The 24,502-nt window shown below is 32.7% G+C and overlaps 1 protein-coding gene across 1 annotated transcript; it reads right to left on the bottom strand.

Moving 5' to 3' along the window:
• Nucleotides 1-2,634: 2,634 nt before the first annotated feature.
• LOC148278373 (uncharacterized) lies at nucleotides 2,635-19,773 on the bottom strand. Its single transcript, XM_088231526.1, has 2 exons — nucleotides 19,294-19,773; nucleotides 2,635-4,838 (listed from the first exon to the last, which is right to left on the bottom strand). Exons 1-2 carry the CDS (start codon nucleotides 19,463-19,465, stop codon nucleotides 4,606-4,608), a joined length of 405 nt encoding a protein of 134 aa, XP_088087652.1. The 5' UTR covers nucleotides 19,466-19,773; the 3' UTR covers nucleotides 2,635-4,605.
• Between the last annotated feature and the right edge of the window lie 4,729 nt (nucleotides 19,774-24,502).

Raw genomic sequence — 24,502 nt, forward strand, 5'->3', positions numbered from 1 at the left:
TTAAATTTATTGCAACATATGTCATTGGCTGGTTTAAGTTGCCACTTTACACACTGTGTAACATTCACCATTCTGCCCATGTTTAAACATCCACATTTCCTCAACTTTTCCATCTGTTGACTTTTGTGAAGTAAAAGATCTGAAAACTTTATCATTTGGGTGAGATTCATCCGGCTGAACCAAATTACCTACTAGGCAACGCCTGAAAATAATTTTCCAATTTTTATACCTCTTCTTTTACCAGGTAGTTAATTCAACAATGTTTGAGTATGTCCAAATGCTTGCAGACTGGAAAATGTTTTCTCTCTCTGTTGCAATAAATTTAAGTATGAATAACTCCCTAGGGAGGAAATCTAGCCAGTCTGCAAGCATTTGGACATACTAAAACATTGTCACATTAAATCAGTCCAACTTCGCTCGATTTAAAAAGTAGCGTGGATGCTTGGACTAGTGAGAGGTTACTATTCTTATGCTGATATAGAGTCAATGTTAAATATTTCTAGTCTACAAAAACGTAGAACTAATATTGATTCCATATATATGTTTGGCATACTAAATGGTATAATCGATGTTCCATCATTACTGAGATAAGTAAAATTTCATATTCCGATTCTTACGTTGAGAAACAATGAAGGACTGTTCATCGGTCAGCATAGAACAAACTATGGCCTTAATTCTCCAATGACCCGTCTTTGTTAATTCAAGACAAGATCTGGATATTTTGGTTTAAGTTTACAATGGTTTGAACGAGCACTAAATAAATACTTCAGATCTTGTCTTGATGTCCCTTATGTTTGTTAATCCTACTTTTCTTTTTTTTTAATGTTTTCAACTATTATTTTATTGTCATTTTGAAACCCTATAAATTGTATAAATGGACAATATCCGTTAATAAATAAATAAATAATATGTGCAAGCCTTACCTCCCGATTAAACAGATGTTGTTTTTAATTAATTAGGTTTTGTCATGTATGCATCTTTTGATTTTGTTTTTTAGCTCAACATTTTGACCAACGCTTCTTTTGACCAGTCTGTTAATCTAAAATGTTAGCATATGCTAATTAAATGTTTTGGTTTGGAGGGGGAGATTTAGCAAAATGTAACACTCGCCTTCCACACAGTAGCCAGGCTCTTTATAGACCTGGGCTCGGAGGGCGAGAACTATTCACGGGGACCCGTCACAATAGATCTTCACACGTCGCAGTGACGTCAGGATCTTGAATAGCAATGGTCTAAATGAAAATTTTCATTTTATTTTATTTCGTTGGAAAGCCAACAGATATTTATAAATGTATTAGATACAATTACACTATAAATACATATCATAAAGTCCGATTAGAGGCTTCCACGTAATATTGTTATTGTAAATGTTGTCACATAAAAATTATGCATAACATAAAATAAGTAATCATACAAAATTTATTTATTTATTTACTAAAAATTGCCTCTGGTTCAATTGACTGTCCTGAACTACTGTGCAAACTTTCTATCAATGTTCCTCCCAAAGTTTTAAGAAATAACCCTCTTCTTCACATACCTCTTGTTTCATCTAATTATAGGCAAAATTCATATTTATGGCGAACTTTTAATAATTTTAATGTAATAAATAAATCATTTAACATAAATTTATTTGCAAATAATCTTAATGACGTACGGCGTTTGCTTTCGAAATAATTCGTAGTATTTTTTATTTTCTTTTGAATTTACCAATGTAAATGTAAATATAAGGTACAACTGTGTGACGAATATTCAAAAGTAGATAGATTTTTAATAATATGTATTACATTTACAGTTTTATTTTATTTTATTTATTTGGATAACTTTTTATTAATTATTGAATTACTATTCATTTTATGTTCGAGAATCTTTTTTAACTTACTGTGATGCTACTTGTGAAAACCTGTAATTGGCTTATTTGTTTTGATGTATAAGATGATGATAGCTGTTAGTTATCCAAATAAATAAAATAAAATAAAACTGTAAATGTAATACATATTATTAAAAATCTATCTACTTTTGAATATTCGTCACACAGTTGTACCTTATAATATATAATACAACTATAGTTGACCATACAGCGAACATTTATTATGTGCCTACATACAGAATTGCACATAACCTGCATATTATAGGCTGCGGGTTCAAGGCGCAACATCATAACTTGTTTTCGTAACATAACATATTAGATTTTCCACGTGTTCGTATTTGTTTGACGTTTAATCATCAATGTGGCCATAAATAAAGCAAAATTTAGATGCATGCAGAAAATAAAAATCCCCAATCAACCACTCTCTAAGGTATAAAGAAGATTCAAAACACCACCAAAGAACGGATGAAAATAATCTATGTTTTTTTAATGAAATTTGCATGTTCTTGTCAATTTATGATTGTAGTGCACTTCTGTTCTTTACACTTTTATACTAATATGTTAAGATGATATTTTTGATATTTTTCTTTTTCTTCCAAAAATCATTTATATATTTTTTGCTACTTCTTTGTAAAATCCATGTCTGTCTTTATTTGTATATATGTATGTAAAACATGTAAAAGCCTAAAAGGCGTTTCAATAAATAAATAAAATAAATAAATAAAGCAAGGGATTTTATTGGAAAATAGTAATACTCGCAATTTCTAGAGAAAATATTTTATAATAGGATAAAAAAAATTATAAATCAACAAAATTATTTGAAGCACTAAATTTGTGGTCATTCATTGTATAATTAAAATTAAAATACTTTATTTCCCATAGTCCATTTCTGTCTTATTTTAGAAGTGCAAATGGTTGACTTTTAAACCCCCTCACCCTTCACTCTATACCTCCACACACATAAAATACTGATTGACTTAAAAAGTTGACTTATTACCTCCAAATGTATTAGATATAGTATTTAGTAGTCACTGTTAAAATGAAAAAATAGGGTGGTATTCATTTTTAAATTCGAAGAATAAAAAACGACATTCAATCTAAATCCACGGAAGCCTTTCCTGAGCAATAGGGTTGTTGATTGTTGGTATAGGCTCCCACAAGAGCTGATCTCCATGGGTTCAAAAATGGACTAAATATGTTTCAGAAAAGTTATAGTGCATCAACAACTAACTTTCGTTTAAATAGATTAAGTCATATATGCTTTAAGCTGCTCGATTAAAATTAATAATAGTAATAATAATAAATTATACTTTGATAAGAAAGCTTGGGTTACTTCAAAACCAGCTGGTAATTGAATAAGTAATTGAGTGGATAAAAATAAAGAGCTTTTATTGTTATAATGTAATAAAAAATTATCCATTCGAATAAAATGCAACTAATTTGCTTATCAAATCAGAAATCGGAAATCGATTCAATAAACAGTAACGAATCCCAAATGTTTACTTCTGCTAATTATATCCTTGTAAAATGATCATATAAACCAGCCAATGATAGGTCTTGTAAATGCCTAATATTCCATGTCCCTTTTCTGTAAGGTTTAAAAAAATTAACCAATAACACCACAGATTAAGGAACTTCAGCCCCACGGTAAAACGGATAAGAAAAATATTTTCTTTCGCGCGGCAAAAATTACAGCATTAAATTTTACGACAAAACTTCTTGAAAATGCACCAAAAAATAAAAAATATATTTTAATAAAAACGAATTGCTTTTAACGACGTCACTAGTTCATATGTACCAACCAATGATAATGGAGTTATGAAAGATTTCCGGTTTACGGTGAGACTACGGACCAATAGGCAGAACTGACCGAGAAGAAGTGGAAGAGAACCTCTGATGTCACACGCGGAGTAATTTCAGAAACACAAAACTTTCAATCATAGCGCTGATAATACGATAAAAAAATTAAAAATAATTTTTGGCTAAGTTTAATAGTCTATTAACAATTTATTAAAAACCACTAAACGTCTTCATTACGACATGGGATATAGGGAAATATCACCTTTTTTTTTACATTTTCAAAATAATATAGGTCTATGAAATACTATCCAGTAAAAAAATTTTTTTTGCTAATTATTAGTAGCACAAAAAATACTTTTAAATTCCCGCTAAAACGGTCATTCCATTGGCCACGCCCCTAATACGTCACGATCCATGTTTATTTGTTCCTGCCACTGAAATTTGTCCAGAACAATTTCATAAATCTTGACGTCACAACAACCAAGGCCAAACACGTCGCGTTTTACTATATACTTTTTATATAATATATTCTTATTGAATTTATTTTTTACATTTATGTATGAAAACATTTCTCTACAATATCCATATTGATTTTGAAAATACAATTAACTATTGTAAATCCATTTCATATATTTTTATCTGTAATCGTAGTATGTGATATTTACCTATTGCAATTTATTACAATGAAATAACTTTGTTTTTTTTTGCATGTACCACTTATTTTTTTTATTATTTTATAACCAACTAGTTTCGGCAAAATACTATGCCTTCTTCGGGGTTAGTTACAACAAAAACTGACATAGTATTGTGCCAAAACTAGTTGATTTTTGAATTATAAAAAATAAAGCGGTACTTACATAAAACACAAACTTATTTCATTATGATATATTTCATAATAATGTTTCGCAAAGTTAGTGCTTCAAATATTAAAAATAGTATTAGAATTCGTCAAAAGTGCGGAAGCAGCCACAGGCCGTGTGGTTCTCCGTCAGGATGGCCTGGAACCTCGTGGTCAAGTGGATGATATCTCGCACCTTGAACCAGAGCTCCACCTGCTCGAAGGCGACGGGCTGGCAAGTCTCCCCGGGGTTGAAGCAACAGCCGCTGTCTTGGCACCGGTGGAGGGGGGTACTGGCGGGCAGGGCGGTCTCCGAAGTGGTCATCACGTCACCTGAAATAGTTAAAGGAATATGCTGTTTATATGGAATTAATTTATGTGTGTAAAATAGAACCTGAACCCTGGATAATTGATTATGACTTTATATACCGAGGTAAATTTTTGAATTCTGAAATCTAGTTGAGTAAAATTCCTGAAACAGTGAGTCGAAGGGAGTAAAATCCTGAGAAAGGAAATGAGTGGAGTGAAATACTGAAAAATAAAGTCAAGATGAGTAAAAATCCTGAAGAGTAAAATGAGTGGAGTAAATACTGAAAAAAATACTGAAAAGGGAAATCGAGTGGAGCAAAAATCCTGAAAAAGGAGGTCAGGTGATGTTAAAATCCTGAAGAAGGAAATCGAGTGGAGTGAAAACCCCAAAAAGGGAAATTCCGTGGAGCAAAAAGCTTTGAGTGAAAATTGTTTACTTGGAAATCGCGTAGATTTATAATCCCGAAAAAGGAAATCTAATGGAGTAAAAATTCTGAAAAGGGAAATGTCGAATCGAATGAAAATAAGTTATCCTCAATTACCAGGATACATGTGTATAGGTTGTGGGTTGATGCGTTCGCCTACCATGCTTGAGGTCCAGGATTCAATTCCTGGCAATATTGATTGAAAAGTTGACAAATACTAAAATTTTGTAGTAATTTTCTTTTAATATCAGAGAACCGTGTTAATGGCAATGGGTTAATAATAATTATAATAATAAATTTTTACTAACCATAATACACAATGTCGTACATACAAAAACAATAACAGAGGTAAACGTAGTAAATGCCGGACTTATTGCCACAGGCAGTTCCTTACAGTCTAACCAAAACCAAATAAAAAATACAATAATAAAAATTAATTTTAAAATAAAACTTTAAAATACAAAAATAAAGAAAACAAATTAATAAAAAAGTTTGGAAAACACAAACAGTTAAAACATTATACAAGATTATGGTGCGCTAGAGCGGAGTTAGAATCTGGCACCTGCAATGGACCGATCGCCGTACCTTCATTTAACTGATGATTGAGATACGATGGCTATTATCCATGGCTTTATCCCACTGAGTTTCTCCAGGGTATGCTTGGTTACAGCAGTTTGAAGACTAGAAGGAATGTGTATTTAACAACGTATTTCTTTCGATTGTTGCGCGGTATTATTGACAACCCTGAAATTATGCGGAGTATTAGCTTTTATGTATCTGATAATTACCTCAGACAGCGTCAACATAGACTGTTTCACATTCCAATATACAGGACCAACCTGCCGACGGTTATGCCTGTTGGAAGGGCTATCTCTATGTTGAACAATATCACTTTGGACACTGACATTTTTCACGTCTCTGAGGGAGTTTTTCTTTACAAGATTCTCTTACTTTTTTAACATATTATTCTTTGGATATTATGTATACTAATGTGTTTTTTTTATATATGCCTAATTTTACCTAATTATTTCTATATATATGAATTAAGATATTTTATTTTGTAATGCACATATATATGAATAAATAAATGATAAATGATGCACTTGAAGCTCAGGAGAACGTACCAATGTATCGCCCAGTGCACTAATTTGTGAGATGAGAAAATGATGAAATATATCTTTCTTTATAAAGTAACAGGCCAGGAGACCGGGCCAGGTCAATTACTGCACAGAATACCCAGTCTTGAGAAAAATTACACTCGTAAAACTGTTTATAAGTTTCAGCAAAAAATCTGAAACCTTTGTGGTTGTGAGCAAGATTTGTCTGGCTGAATTTCAAGATAAATTTCATGTTTTTTTTTACCTGTTTTTAACATTGTTCTGTTGAAATATTCACCTAAATTATAATTCTATCGCAGTGGTAGTTAGGGCGCTGCATTGGTACTCCAATTGGAGCATATCATAATGAATGGTAACTAAACCTTTAGTATAATTAAATCAACTGCTTTTTGATGCTCTCCTCGAAATAAAAACAATTTGAAAAATCACGTGTCTCAATGCATCCAAACCGTCAATAACTGGATGTCATCAAACAGACTCAAACTCAATCCATCTAAAATTGAGCTTCTATTGACAGCAACGAAAAAACGACAACGCTTTTTAGACCATCTCCAATTTCAATCACAGGGTGTGTTTTTACCCCAAGTATAAATGTTCAACTACTAGGTGTTAATTTAGATCCAGATCTTTCTCAGGTCAATAAAACTGTATGTGCTGGTTTCTTCCATCTCCCACAGATCAAATCCGTGCGGAGAAATAATCCTATGGGTGCAAAGCTCTTGTAAATGCTTACGTCGTTTTGCGTCTAGATTACTGTAATGGAATATACGCAAATCTCCCAAAATATCAAACTAATAAACTTCAATCAGTTTTCAATGCAGCAGCAAGGCTTATTACGGGAGTAAAAAAAAATTCTCACCTCTCACAACATCTTCGAGATTTACACTGGTTAAAAAGCCCAGATAAAATAAAATACAAGCTTTGCTGGACAGTATTCAAATCCCTTCGTGCAATGACTATACCTATAGGACCTTTGTATTAGGGAAAATACATGCCAAAAAAAAATCTACTCCAGGTCAGAATTTAATTCAGGAAGAGGAAAACTTGTCGGAATTCGGCACTCCCCAAACACTAGATTTGGAGATCGTGCTTTTGCCGTTGCCGGCCCCTCTGCCTGGAACACATTGCCTTCAAACTTACGAATTATCGACAGTCCTAGTCAGTTCAGATCCTTACTAAAATCTCATTTCTTTGGTTTATCATACCCTCAATTTCAAGACTGGTCTCGAAGATGTCGTGAAAGCGATGAAAGAGTTGGCCTAAATTTTTATAGGCAAGGACTGGATTCAACTCCCTGGGGAGCTGTTAATATTAACATATTACAACAGAGATAAAGAACATTTTAGAGAGGGTAATATAGAAGTCTAGGCATCTACAAGGCTTACGACCTGTCATTGGCTGGTTTGAGTGGCCACTTTACACCCTGTGTAACATAAAAATATAAAAAATTCAGGCGTTGCCCAGAATGTAGGTGAAATAATTCAATTAGATGAATCTCGCCCGCATAAATAAAGGTTTCAGCTCTTTACCCTCACAAACATCAACAGATGAAAGAATTGAAGGAACATAGATATGTGAATATGGGCAGAATGGTGAATGGTTACACAGTGTGTAATGTGGCCACTTTAACCAGCCAATTACACGTCGTAAGTCCTGTAGATGCCTTGTCTTCTATATTACCTTCACTAAAATGTTCTTCCTCTCTGTTGTAAGATGTTAATAAAAATATTGGCTTAGTTTAATAGTCTCATAATCATCATCTTACCCTTTTCTCACCTTATGGTGCACAGGGCACTGCATTGATATACCAATCGCAGCGTATCCTGATCATTTTTGTTACATGAAGGTCAGGTGATCAGTCTTACGGTTCAGGTGCCAGTTTAAGGACTATGAAATATGTTAGTGTAAAAACACGTTTTTAAGGAAACATTTCATGTCAACCATGTCGGGAATCGAACCCAAGACCTCTTGCATGGTGCGCTGGCCACTTTACCACGAGGCCGACTAGTTTAACAATTTATTTTTTTCAAACAACAGAACTTCCTCATTTATTACTTTTTTTCCTTTTTTAATTTTTTTTTTATTATTTTCATTTTTTAATTTTTTATTTATAAATCGTATAACACAAAATATTTTACAGCTAAAATACGTTGGATTACATTCCCAGGAGTTACAACAACTCAATTCGGGACGTAAATAATATTACCATTTAGAAAATAACACATATTGAGAACAACAAAGAAACAATCAAGTTTAGCACCCTTATAACTAAATATACAACAATAATATGTACGCGTAAAACCTTTTCTTACACAAGTAGAATAAATATACATAAAAAAACGCCTTTAAGAATAAAAAAAATCAGTGAATCCACTAAGATAGATAAGGTCATTAACATCACATGCCATGCAGATGATGCTGCCATGGTGATGATGAGAACACATCCATCTCACTTAGTAAGCATCTGGAAATGTCGTATAGTACAATGAACACATGAATATTGGAAACATAATTCGGATATACAAAACGTGTGTCAGACCAAATCATGGTGTATACAACAGAGGTGAGGATAGATAGAGAAAAAAAACACGAAAAACCAAGTAGAAAAACTAAATAGAAAAACAAAATAACTGCTCAGAACGTCAGAGATGAAAGTACTAAAGGCAATCGCAGGGAAACCCAAAAGAGGCAGAATCTAGAGTCAAGAAGTTAGACGGATTTGCGATACCCTTTGCATAGTAAATAGATTATACTTCATTTATACTTCATTTATTTATTCATATATATGTACATTACAAAATAAAATATCTTAATTCATACATATAGAAATAATTAGGTAAAATTAGGTACATATAAAAAAAACACATTAGTATACATAATATCCAAAGAATAATATGTTAAAAAAGTAAGAGAATCTTGTAACGAAAAACTAACTCAGAGACGTGAAAAATGTCAATGTCCAAAGTGATATTGTTCAACATAGAGATAGCCCTTCCAACAGGCATAACCGTCGGCAGGTTGGTCCTGTATATTGGAATGTGAAACAGTCTATGTTGACGCTGTCTAAGGTAATTATCAGGAACATATAAGCTAATGCTCCGCATAATTTCAGGGTTGTCAATAATACCGCGCAACAATCGAAAGAAGTGCGTTGTTAAATACACATTCCTTCTAGTCTTCAAACTGCTGTAACCGAGCATACCCTGGAGGAACTCAGTGGGATAAAGCCACAGATAATATCCGCACTCCCTCATGTAGAGAAACCGAAGAAATTTCTTCTGAACCCTCTCCACCATAAGAGAGTACTATGGAGAGTATACGTCAATAACTCCATTAATCGACAGCTCTAAAATCCCACCAATCACTTTTGTTTTTAATCTTATTTTTACAACTAAGTTTTTAGTTATTTTTTATATCATACGTCTTCAAATAATTATGTAATATCACTAAACATTTATATGACAGAAACTTTCGATTTTTTTAAATGTCAAACCATTTGACCCTCAACTCCAAAATATTATACTCGTACACAGCTGCATAATTCTATGTCATCTAACAATAAACAAAATTGTGAACTGTACATTTTTTACTATAATCTACGTACGCAAACATTAACATATGTTTTCTGATATTTATTCCAACACTATTTAAATTCATATAATTATAATTACATTATACCGGTACCTGGGCCTCGATTACGATGGGAACATAAAGACGTCATACCTTCACCTTGAAGGTATAGTTGAAGATAAATTCCCTTTAGCGATTATAAAGATATACTACCGACCCCCCACCTTCAAGTTTTGGGTAGGTACATCCATATGAAATAAGGGACAGCGTACGTCACGATACACATATCTTTGTTTTGTTATATATATATAAGATAATTATAGCTATTGGTTATCCAAACAAATAAATAATCTCTAAAATGACATAGCTTCAGTATGACGTCATAGTGGGAGTCAAAAGTCTTCCGACCGACAATAAAGGTACACTAGCGATACCCCCTCCATCAAGTTTTGATGTAAGTATATCGGTTTATACCGACGGGTCTAAAACCCCTCGATACGTTTATCTACGCATTAAAAGTGACATAAAGTTTGTTCCACCGATCGATTTTTCCTTTAATTATGATTTATCAAATTTTTTTATCGTTTTGAGGTTGGCACATTTTTTCTTAAAAGCCTATTAAAATATGAGAGAGAAAGAAATATGTTTTGAAGTCGAATTAAATTCCGACATAACTGTCACTTTAATAAAACGAACGCCTAGATGTGTCAAATCATGTCGCTAGGTTCTGTCCTATTAACATATAAGAGTATCTAGGCGTCAGGGAGTTACCAGTGTAAAAAATAAATTTAGTTATTATATTTTTTCCATCTGTTTTACTATCTTTCCGAGTATCGAGACGTTAAAGGAGCCGGCTTTGTAGTCGATCGGTAGATACATACAGACGATCGTTAGATTGGGTTGTGGTCCTGTGGCTAGTGTCTCGGACTCACGGACCAAAGGTCTGTGGTTCAAATCCCACTTTACCCCAACTTGATTCCATTTTCTAATAGTGAGTTATTTACAACTCGTTGAAAATGGCCCTCAAAATTAAATATGTGGGTAAATCATAAGAACGCTAATATTTCTTTTTCAATAAAAAAAAAAAAAAAAAGCGTACCGTCTAGGTGATTTCCCAAAGTCATGCAAAATTCATGTTCAAGCGAGCATTTTTTGCTTGAATTGGGACTTATTGGAGTATACAATCGCTTTTAAGTGAGCGCTTTTTATCATAGAAGCCTATTTAAAATATAAATGAGAACTATTTTAAATGTTAATGACGTAAGGAACGCGGACTAATTTTTTGCGGTAATATGATGTCGGTATGTCAAGTAGGTAGAACATACCGAGGTAAGATACAGATAGTACAGAAGTTAAGTATACCGTCTCGATATATACAGATGAAGATAGCGTTCATAATCAAGGCACTGGACGAATGACTCGTCAAGTACCTACCTCCATTCAGTTGCAAGAATTCGCGAACAATATTTTCTTGATGATGGCCTTACTTATTAGATTTCCTTAAAACAAGCTTACACCAACGAATAACTATACCTTATGTAACTATTTATACCCGGTATAAGAAAAAGGTTACATATAAAAATATTTACGGCTATAACTACTGTGTTCCATACTTTATTTTTTAAACGTGCCACATTTCTGCGTGCATTTATGAACAAGCTACGTGTGCATATGCAGTTACAAATACTAACACGTTATTCGTATTAGTATTAGTAACAAAACAAAACGAACTAGAACGAATGTCAATATTGTCAAGCGTAACTAACGAAATCCAAGTAAATCAAAAACGATAATGATATTTATTTATTAATGTTTTATTTTATCGTTGGGGTTTTAAGGACTTGAAATTTCATCTAAAAGAACAAACTGTATTTTCTGGGCGTCATGGACATTTGAAGGATAATATTCAATGTAAATAGTTAAAGAAAGACGATTCATAGATTTGAAACATATTTAATTTTTAATTTTTAAAGGAATAACCCGCTAAGTCTTTATTTAGAGGCTCGTCAGCAGGTGGGATAGAGGGGATATGGAAGGAGGTTATGAAAAATACACCACAATACCCAGACCGATTGAGAAAAAATCTTTCTTGGATTTTTTTCTAGCAACTGGCGGGAATCGAACCCGCGACGCCAGTTTCACAGTTAGCCGTCTAACCAACTGCGCCACGGCGCCTGTCAATTAAAAATAGAATAAAGAAACCTTGAATTAAGAACAGTCCAGAAGGAGCGTAGAATCATATTTTAATACATCGGACTGTGTCCAATAATTCCCCCACTATGCCTCACTTTCGCCGCGCGCGTTCGTGATGCCGCCGCGTAATGTTGCACAATGGAAAAATATAATTATAACACAAATGGAAGGTTAAAAAAAAGGAATCTGTTAATCCATCTAAAATTTTATTGTGGACGCGGAATATTGATTGACACAACAGAGTAGATAAGTAAAGGGTCATTCAATAAGAGTAATTGAATTAATGAACTTAAAATATAAAATAAATTTTATTTTACATAAAACGGATATTTTTATATCATGTTAAATAATATTTGATGTTTTAAAGATAATGTCAGTCAAATGTCCACCACAGAGTTGTTTAATCCGAGATCCAATTTTCATTAATTCTTTCATTCGATGAGCAAAGTAGGGTAAAAAAAATTACTACCCTGGCAACACTAATGAAATTTCCATTTTGTTTCTTCGACAATCTGACAGATGTAAAAACAATTCGATTTTTAAGTAATGCATTTTTTACATACACATTCATTTGCTAATTATACATGAAATGTGATTGCATCCTGTTTCTTTAAGATCCTAGCAGTATTTCTACACTTTGAAAGGACGCAACTCGGCATAGTTGATTTCAAATCGGGAGTTGCGTACTGAGCGACGTATAAAAATAAACTAATGGGTCAAAACGTAAACCTTCTCATTTACGAGTAGTTTAGTCGCCTTCTGTTTGATGTGCGTATGCGGTTTCTGGACTATTCTTAATTCTATGATTTTAAACCACGCACAAATTGACAAAAAACATTACATGCCGAAATGATATATGACATTGATAAATGTTTCTTCTTCTTCTCGGTTCTTTGCTGTTGGCACTTTGGCAAAGCAGTCGTGGTCATATTGGCAGGAGGGAAGCACGTCGTCACGATCCGCCTCCATCCGCTTCTATCTTCAGCGCTTCTGGAGGCCTCCTGAAAGGGGGCACCAGTCGCTTCTGTTACCGAGCCGGTCCATCTGGTAGGACTCCTTCCGCGAGCATGTATCACTAATCTTTCCATATTGTCTATTCGTCTCGTAACGCGGCCTAAGTACCCGAGAACACGCATTCGTTCAGTGGAAGAAAGACGCTGTTCAATACCCAGTTCTCGGATTATGGAGCCATTAGTACTATGGGCTGTCCACTGCCCATGGTATCCGCAGCATTTTACGCCAGCACCATATCTCAAAAGCGTCTACCTTTCTTCGTTCTCTTTCTCTCAGGGTCCACGTTTCTGCGGCGTACAAGAATATAGGAAAAAATATTAGAGTTTCGACCATTTTTATTTTGGTAGACTTGGCGATACTGCATTGTCGCCAATTTCTCCATCGCAGAGCGAGCCACGGCATTTCGTCTCTCGATAGCAACGCTCTCTTCTCTGTTTACTATTATAGTAAATTTAAACTGTAAAAAGTATTTAAACTGACATACAACGAGCATATAGATAATACAGTAAATAAATCACTGAAATTACTTGGCTTCATTAACAGAATATCCTCTGATTTTACTCATGTCCGTACAATCAAAACTCTTTATTGCTCAACTGTTCGCCCTCTTCTAGAATATGCCTCTGTGGTCTGGTCTCCATTCTACGTCAATCGCATAAATCACATTGAATCAGTCCAACATCGCATGCTTCGAAAAATAGCGTGGATGCTCAGACTAGAGAGAGATAATTATTCTTATGCTGAAATAGAGTCAATGTTAAATATTTCTAGTCTACAAAAACGTAGAACTAATATTGACTCCATATATATGTTCGGTATACTAAATGGTATAATCGATGTTCCATCATTACTGGGACAAGTAAAATTCAATATTCCGACTCGTAGATTGAGAAACAATGAAGTACTGTTCATCGATCAGCATAGAACAAACTATGGCCTAAATTATCCAATGATCCGTCTTTGTCGTATTGTTAACTCAAGACAAGATCTGGACTTTTTTGGTTTAAGTTTACAACGATTTAAACGAGCACTTAATAAATAGTCCAGATCTTATCTCGATGTCCCTTATGTTTGTCAATGCTTCTTTCTTTTTTTAAAAATGTTTTAAACTATTCTTTTGTTGTAATATTTAAACCTTATAAATTGTATACATGGACAATGTCCGTTAATAAATTATTGAGCCTGAGATAATTATCTGTTTACAATCATTGAGCTTGAGATAAATGTTTAGACAGAGCCGGTTTTAGCTCTACCAGCGCCTTGGGCGGGATTTCTACGGCGCCCCCTATCTTCCACCCCTAAAAAGGGCAAGGTTTATAATGAAATAACCATTTATTTAAAAAATACTAATAAAATTGTATTTTTCTAGTCTTTCTATCAACGATCTATTTTATTTATATATTTAAGGTTATGTTTTCCGCAATTTCGTTTTCGATTGACAAATATACTAAGTTTTTTAATCTAGATTTGAGATATTGTCGATCGTCGATATTTTTTTATCAGTTTAAGCTTAGAAAAACTCCTTTCCCAACAAGCAACGCTATCCATACATTTGGATACAGTTCTTGTAAGTTACGATCTTTGATAAAATTCAAAACAATGACAGGATTAAACACTCAGATTTCAGACTTACGAACACAACATACAACTATCTATATCGGATTTAGAATCTACTGTTAATTTTAATTGGAAATTACTGCAGAGTTTGAGAAGGTCTGGTTTTTCCGGAATCTTTTTTATATTGAACAGAAAAGACCAAGACTTCGAGTACTCATTTAACTTTTAAAATTTTTCATTGAGTGAAATAAAGGTAGTGTCCAAAAGGATGTAGAAAAAATCAACTTCAAATTTCTTTTTTGGAGGAGTTATAGGCTCATCGTGGGCCACTCTTACGAGTTTGTAGCTAGATTTAGGAAATTTACGAGTAAGATGAACTCGCTCGATGGGCGAGAGGATGAAATGGGGCGCCTGCAGCGCCCCTTTATATCTGGCGCCCTACCCTAACGCCGCTTCTGTGTTTAGACGCATATATTTTCATTTAATAAATTTAAATTATAGGCTGGGGAGGAGCTTATATAGGACAAACTTAAAATCACTCTCTATTAATAAAAAAAAGATTGCAAAAATAATTCTTAAAAAGCCCAAAACTTACCCATCAAAACTAGTATTCGAAGAACTTAATATACCAACAATTGAAGAAATTTTTAATAAAGCCTCTATCTTACAATATTTTAAAGAAAAAACAATTGAAGTGCAAAATTCAAGTAACTCTAGATTTTCTAATAATTTAATTTTGCACAGATGTACATAAAACAACAGCAGCATTAAACCATTATACGTACATAGGTAAAAAAAACTTTAATAAACTTCCGGAAAACTTGAAATCTATAAAAAATTATCAAACTTTTAAAACTAAAATTAAAAAAACATTTAAGACTCACCCCTTCCTAGACTCCATACCAAAGAATGTTTATTTTTTATTTTTAATTTACCTTGTTTATTTTTAATTTTGATTTTAATTTACTTTGTTTTAATTTACTTTGTTTATAAAAAAAAAAAAATGTGAAACGAACTCCCTCTCTAAACACAAGTATCTACTTTATTAGAGAGGTAGAAACGTTATATATAAGATGTTCTGTATATTTACCTATTTTGCATTTCAAAAATGTATTTTGTAAAAAAAAAAATATTGTTCAAAACAAATGTTCAAAAGAAGCCTAAAAAATCTACTTTCTCTAAGTGATTTCTAATAATGTATTGCATTAATTTGTATTTTCAGTATCTTAACGCGTTGGTTCATTCATTATGAGACTTATATTTCTTCGAAATCCATGGATATTATCATAAACTGGATACCCAAATCGAAATGTCATTTCACGAAATTCTGGATTTGCATCCGTCTGCCTCTAAGGTACAGATTTTATTAAACAATGTTTTGAGTATGTCCAAATACTTGCAGGCTGGCTGGATTTACGGATCTGCAAGTATTTGGACATACTTAAAACATTCTTGAATTAACTACCTGGTAAAAGAAGAAGTATAAAAATTGGAAAATTGTTTTCAGGCGTTGCCCAGTACGTGAATTGGTTCAGCCGGATGAATCTCACCACATGATAAAAGTTTCAGCTCTTTTACTTCACAAAAGTCAACAAATGGAAGAGTTGAGGAAACTTGAATATTCAAACATAGGCAGAATGGTGCATGTTACACAGTGTGTAAAATGTCCATTTAAACCAGCCAATGACAGTTCATAAGCCCTGTAAATGCCTAGACTTCCATATTATCTTCTCAAAAATGTTTTCCCTCTCTGTTCCAGCAAATTTAAATATATTTATGCATAAATACTTCAAAATATAACAAGGATATTTTTTTTAATCATCTGCATGAAATGTAAATTAGATGACATTTTTACACTCAAAAAAGATATTTCACTTTAAAATCTCCAGAAAGACATGTTTTCTTAATTGTTTAAATTCGAGATAAATGCAATTCATTTTACTACTGAAAAAAGTGAAAGTTGACAGATCGCAGGCTTATTTCAGCGTAATGCCACGTCGAACCCAGGTATAAACGTCGAATAAGTTTCCATATTCGCTATCCCAGCTCTATATCGGGTATAACTTTATGCGGGGTTTATGAGTAAGAATTTTTACTATGTCATCCTTATTCCATCACTTTGTAATTTTATACCAGGTTTATAAGTAAGGCCCTCAGAGTAATAATACACCACATGCTTATAAACGCCCTTACGGACAAAAACCATTCTATGGTTATCAATTACAAAGTTTAAACTACATTTCACAATACAACAGGCCGTAGGTACTCAGGTCGAGAATGAGGTAGTTTTGTGTTTTTTTTGTTTATTAAAAGACTATTAAACTAAGCCCAAAAACTTTTTTTTATAATTATAAAATTATAAAATATAAATTAGGCGAATCAGAGTAAGTGCAACTAATCTACCTAAGTTTCAAAATATTATTTTTTTAGAAACGCCATTCAGTTATAAAGAATACAAGGTCATTTTAATAACTTCGTCAATAGGTGGCATTTCTGTAGGTCGCAAAATGCTTCATTAGTGCTACTTTTGCTAGCAAAACCCTAGAAAATGAATTTCAATATTTTATTTAAAATTGGGCCTTATTTTAAAAGAAAAACAAATGAATTTTCAAAAGTGCTTCATTTTGAAAATGAATCAATTTTTATATTAATTTATTGTAGTCATTAATACTAAGGAAATTTTATATAAGTGTGTTCATACGCTCGTTTTTCGTTATTTTACTGATTTCTCAATATTTAAACATACTTGTTAAAAAATATATAAATAAGAACAAACGTTATTAGATTAAGAATCGAACAATTATATTTTTGGTTAAGAATTTTCCAAAATTAATTTTTAATATAATTTTAAATTCATCTCTTCAATTTATATGCCACACTTATCCTGTTTCGCCTTATCCTATCAGTGCTGTGATTTTTTTAAGTTTCGTATTTTTTAAATTACTTCGCATGTGACGTCTCAAGTTCTCTTCCTCTTCTTGATGAGTTCTGCGGATTGGTCCATTGAATAAGAACATGTTCGTAATTGCAGTTTTTTTGGATTTTAAAAGAGCCTTCGAAACAATAGACCGAGAAATAATTATTGAAAAATTGAAAAAAATAGGAATAAAAGGAAAAACTATAAAATGGTTTGAAGAGTACCTTGGCGATAGATACCAAATAACGAAGGTGAATGATGAAATTTCCGAGCCCCTCAAAATTTCATTGGGAGTACCACAAGGATCGGTTCTCGGACCGGTTTTGTTTATTATATACATAAATGATATTGTCAAAACATTAAAATATTCAAAAATAAGACTCTTTGCAGACGATGCCTTAATATATATATATCGGGAGAAAATTATAAAACAATTATGGACAGACTAAATCATGATCTCAATAATTTTTCACTGCGGCTAAAAATTAATAAATTAAAATTAAATGTTAACAAAACTAAATATATGAATATAGGAAACAAAAGAATAGAAATTACACCATCAATTGTAATAGAAAATGAAAAACTTAATGAAGTCACTGAAATTAAATATTTAGGTGTAATGTTGGATTCAAAACTTACATTTCACCAAAACGCTAAGATGGTAATAAATAAGATTGCAAAAAAAATATCAATTTTGGGAAGGATCAGAAGATTTATTGATAAGGACTCCTGCAAAACTATTTACAAAGCAATTATTGAACCACACGTTAACTACTGTAGTAGCATTTTATTTTTATCAAACAAAGAAAACATAGATAAACTAACTGTATTACAAAATAAAGCCTTTAGAATCATTTTGAAAAAAAAACAGATACACGAGGGTAAAGTCGATGGTAAATGAAATGAAATTAATAACATATAAACAAAGAATATTTTACAATACAATGATATGTGTTCATAAAATTATAAACTCTAATAAAAAAACAGAATTTTGGAAAAAAATTGATCGGAACCAGCATGAACACGATCACAATACTAGAGAAAAGAACAAAATTAGACTTCCATTTAGGAAAAAGGCAAAGTCACAAAATTCAATTTTATTTAAAGCAATTAAAAAGTATTGCGAAATGGAAAAAAATATTTATGAAGAAAAAAACATATCAAAATTTAAAATAATGGTCAAGACATATGTGATAAACAATTTATAAATTAAATATATTTGCAATGTTATTATTAGAACACACATAACAATAAAATAAAAAATTACCGTAAGCTGCAAAATCTACCTTATTCTTATTCGCAGAGGTGGGGGTCAGTGCTATGCAAGCTCTTGACGTCACTGTGACCTGTGAAGATCTATTGTGACGGGTCCCCGTGAATAATTCTCGCTATTCAGCCTGGCTACTGTGTGAAAGGCGAGAGTTTTCATTTTGCTAAATCTCACCCTCCAAGCTCAGATCTGGCTATTAGGTAAAAGACGATCCCTTGAACATCCTCAGGTTTAACCAGTGGTCCCCCGAGGATGAGACTTCTTTTATGAAGTAAATCATTAAAATCTACTACAAATTATCTAGATCTATTACTACCCGCTTTAATTTTTATAAATGTACAAATTTACGAACAGAAAATTCTGTTAGCTTCCCATTGGAATCGGGCAGAGAATTAGTTAAATATTTTTTTCTTACCCAGGAGGCTTTGGGCCGTAACAGCTCTTTTCTGCGGAGTACCACACGGAAAACTGTACGCACTTTTGATATTGTTAGTAAAAGCTGTTGATTCAATAGAACACGGAATCATCTTCACAAAACTTTGCAACAAGACACACATCAAAAGAAGCACTTTATTGATCATTTCCATGTTACGATCGAAAACGGATAATCAAAGAAAATCACGCTAATGTGTAATATAGCAGGTCAACAAAATCGAACGTTAAAAGTCGTATTTAAACACCATATGTTTGCCGGAATTTTCTACTAAAGTTTCTTGTTTTGTACCTATAACTTTTGACAATCAAGTTTTTTCTAGTCTTTGATGCTGTGCACACCAACGTGATAAGCGTTTATATTTTATCCGACTTCGCTACGCTGTAAATATTATTTACAAGAAATGATTTTTCCACATCATCCGCACGGCGCAGCGCGGCGGACATGCAAACCTGAACTGACGCAATCTTAGCGATCAACCTGTGCTAAAAAAACACATTTTTATAGAAACAGGGCGATCAGCCGACAATTAAATTTTATTTGCAATATTATTTAGCGCTTTTGTAAAAATGATTACGTACATAAATAAATGAGGCGGAAGTCCGCATAAGTAATATTTGTTGATATGAATTTGGGAATAAGACCACAAAGGGGATATTTAAATTATGACAAAGTAATTGTTATAATGAGGAAAAAAACAATTTGTTAATGGCAACCTATTTAAACATGTATGTAAATGTTTCTTTAAAAAAAAAAGAAATTACCAGTACTACAGGAAATTTGATATAAAAATGTTTTCTCACACGCGGTAAAAAAAGAGCATTTAATTGTACTGTGAATTTTCTCTTAAATATATTTATTTTATTAACATACACGTCAAAAATGCATTTTACAAAAATTATAATATAAACATATCTGGTTTAATAAATGCATATAATATTTCATATCCAAGATGAAGATACCAAAATTAAACCTAAAAATTATACAACACACTCAAAAGAAGTTTAAAACAAATCTTTATATATATAATTCCTCTGTACGTGTGATGTCACCGTACTCCTCCTAAACGGCTTAACCGATTTACGTGCGGTTTTCAGAGAAATATAGATTTTTACGCTATGCGTGTTTGCAAATATTAAAATCTTCAATCGAATATGTAAAAAAAAACGTTAGGAGCATAAATGTTTTATTCATCGATCTACCGGGTAGCATTCGAGGAGAATGCATTTGCCAAAAATGAAAATAAAATGAAAAATAAATATAAGTTGTTTTTTGTGTACAAAAAAAATTGTTTTTGAATGTTTACAAACAGCATTTGATTTTGTGGATCTTAATCAGATTATTTCCTTAATTTCCTTATAATTTCGACCCATTTATTTCTTTTTATTGGATTTTTGGTAACACTAAAATAATATTAAATTTAATACATTTAAAAAAAATCAAATTCCTACATAAGTACACCCCTTTGTTGGTGAGACGACCGAAGTTTGACGTTTGCAAAAAGAATGCCATATTTGAAAAAATATTTATTTTATGTTTTGGAATACAACCATAAAGAGGTTCCTACTTAATTTCAATATTTGTTCAATATTAACAATTTTTACTTATGGAATTGAATCACAAACAAGTACCTGGATGAAATGTATTTTTCCAAGATAATAGCAGGCAAGCCAACGTTCGGGTAGGACAAAGTCTGTCGGGTCCGCTAATATAAAATAAAAGTAAAAATCAAATTAGATAAAAAAATATTTTGAGAGGTTAATATGACAAGAAAATCACAAAGCACAAAAAAGCTCACATACGTATGTAAATAATAATAATAATAACATTCATGGTTTATCAACAAAAAATGCCATTTCTTTATTTACTACATACATACATATACATACTTAGGTAATAGATTTCTCTGGATTATGTCTAGTCTACCTAATTAGGTACAACCTGTTTTAAGGCAGACATTTTATGCAAAAATAAACAATAACATGATTACCTACTAATCAATTTATTATAGAGTTATACAATATTTAAACATACCATTTATTATTTTAGAATGTTTTTGAGTAAGTGTTCCGATTGTTCTCTACTACTACTACTACCATCGCACCATTTCTCCGTAGGGGTAGGCAGAGATAATGGACCGCCACACACGTCTATCCTGGCATACAATCCTAGCCTCTTCCACATTCATACATCTTGTCATACATGCCCTTCGGTTCTGTCTGCTTTTGACATGACCAGACTTAAGATTTTGGTTTATCTGATCATGCCAAGTCTTCCTTGGTCGTCTTCGTCTAACGTTGCCGTTCATTTTTGCCATATATACTTGTTTTACCATTCTCTCGTCGTCCATTCGTTCTACGTGACCAAACCATCTCAGAGACCCTTTCTTAATCTTATCAATTATACTTGTCTCAGATTTACACTCTCGCCTGATTTCATCATTCGTAACCCTGTCATACATTGATTTCCCACACATTCGTCTAAGAGATCGCATTTTAACCGCGTTCACTCGGCTTTCATCCTTCCTCTGCCAGTTCCAAGTTTCACTTCCATACATAAGTGTTGGGACTAAAACTCCGTTGTGCACTGCTAGTTTGGCTTCGATTGACATATTTTTATTAGAAATTACTGTGCTTAGTGCTCCGTTCATTTTGTTGCCCGCATTCACTCTTCTTTCAACATCTTTTTCTACTCTTCCATCTCTTGAAAGCATGCTTCCCAGATACACGAATTCTTCTACTTGCTCGAGACATTCGTTGTTTACATTTATTATGCAGTCAGTAACCTCACTATCCCTTTCAAATACCATCACTTTTGACTTACTTTCGTTCATCGCCAATTCGCTCTGCAGGCATAAATCATACATTCTAGAGACTATTTGCTGCAAATCAGCCTTGCCGCTTGCTAACAGAACTGCATCGTCAGCATACAACAAGCAGCTTACTGAAAAATTATCCATTTTTGCTCCAATACCCATACATTCTATCTCTTTCATACAGTTGTCCATGTATAGATTAAACAACCACGGTGACATTACACATCCCTGTTTCACGCCTTTTGAGATCGCAAACCAAGATGTAAATCCCCAATTAACTCTTATACACGCTGAACTCTCCTCATAGAGAGACGATACTGCACGTATAAGTTTATTGTTTACTCTATACTTTTCCAACACGCTCCACAATTTCATTCTATCTACTTTATCATACGCTTTTTGCAAATCGACAAATACTCAGAATAGTTGTTCTCTACCTAATCCATTTTTTTACAAATTTATTTAATCGAATTCGGGTCATGAATTGGTAATGTTCTGGTAACACATTGAATATTTTGGGGCCCAGAAACCTGAAATTTATTTGCCCGAATTCAGAGTTTGTGGTAGACCCCATGGCCCATCCTTTAGTTTGACTTCTGGTAGTGTGGGAGTGTCCTTTTTAGGATTTGGCAGAATAATTTGCTTTCACAAACATAATTCTTCTAGATCCTTGTATCTAATATATCGAATATAAACGAACTTATTTAAATGACGTCACAAGTTCTTCTAAATTAACTAAAAATAGAGTATTTTGAGTTTGTCCAAATTTTTGTAGACAAGGACTGGATTCAACTCCCTTGGTAGCTGTTTATATTAACATATTACAACAGAGATGAAGAACATTTAAGAAAAGGTAAAATGGAAGTCTAGGCTTCTACAGGGCTTATGACCTGTCAATGGCTGGTTTGAGTGGCCACTTTACACACTGTGTAACATTCACCAAATATGGGCAGAATGGTGAATGTTACACAGTCTGTAAAGTGGCCATTAACGGGTCATAAGCCCTGTAGATGCCTAGACTTCTATATTACCTTCTCTTAAATGTTTTTCATCTCTGTTATAATATGTTGATTTATTTTAGTTTTTAGTAACCTTGTATACGCATTTATTGGGGACAGAGACACAATCAGGAACGACCTATAATAATAATTGGCTTATTTATAAAGTGCCATTTTTGTGAAAAATCACCTCAAGGGCGCTTTACATTCTAACTAAGCTAAACTGACATATTATTTTTTCAGATTTAAAATTGACGGTATGACAATCTAAAGAAGTGAGATTTTAGATGGGATCTGGAGCCTTATGCTGAAAATATGTGAATTTTGTCATCCACTCGACAATAGTCGATTGGGCATCTCTATTGCTTTGTCGTTATGCTATTTTTAAAAACCGTCCGACAATTTAATTCCAAAGACAAATGAGAAAGTGGTAACACTAACAAATCCGTATTTATCTATGGCTCTCCTGCCACACGTAAACCTTTATTATTTCATGTCAGACTTCTTCTAGATTCTCAGCTTTCATAATAATATAAAAAAATTACAAATAATGGGCTATTTTTTGTATAAAGTTGAAAATTCAAGTCTGACTCGCTCGAACGTAACTTCTCAATTTTAGGTCAAAACTTTTGTAAGTTTCATTAATGTTACGAAGCTGATTATTTTATGCGTACAAGCACAATTTAAATTAAATAAGATGCAAAAAAATATTTTTAAAAAAACTTCCACAAGTCCAAAAAAAAATAATTAAAACCGATCCGGTCGAAAATTTTGAAAAACCAATTTAAAAAATCATAGCTCAAAAACTATGCAATATCGCGGAACATACTTAGGGGTGATTCGAATACCCCTCAACACGAGGCACCTACATTTTTCCTTTGGACGTTACTTCTCCGGCCACCTGTATAATTACATAAGTTTTTTTTTAATATACGTACCGTATACATTATTTTAAAGGGTATTTTCACACTAGAATATTTCCCTGGACTGGTACCTGAAGCGTTAGACTGATCATCTTACCTTCATGTAATAAAAATGACCAAGATACGCTGCAATTGGTGTACCAATGCAGTGCCCTATGCACCATTAGGTGCGGAAAGGGAATAATGATGATGATACAATACAATGAAAAATAAGTTTTACAATAAAATATTTTTTTTAGTCAGTAAATATATTTGTATTGATATTTATTTTGATGGAATAAATATAAAACCAAATTATGTAAAAGATTAGGGACAGTTATTGGCAGCATGTATGGAATAAAATATTTTATTAAGATTTAAAAAAAACATTAAGATTTATCAATCATTAGCGGAATCAATATTGGGTATGGTATTACCAGTTGGGGTCTTTCTTGTAATTCCAACAAAAATTAATG

This window comes from Micrasema longulum, unplaced genomic scaffold (assembly GCF_059751315.1).
Source record: "Micrasema longulum isolate JH-2025_06_02 unplaced genomic scaffold, ASM5975131v1 h1tg000888l, whole genome shotgun sequence".
In the NCBI taxonomy this organism is placed as follows: domain Eukaryota; kingdom Metazoa; phylum Arthropoda; class Insecta; order Trichoptera; family Brachycentridae; genus Micrasema; species Micrasema longulum.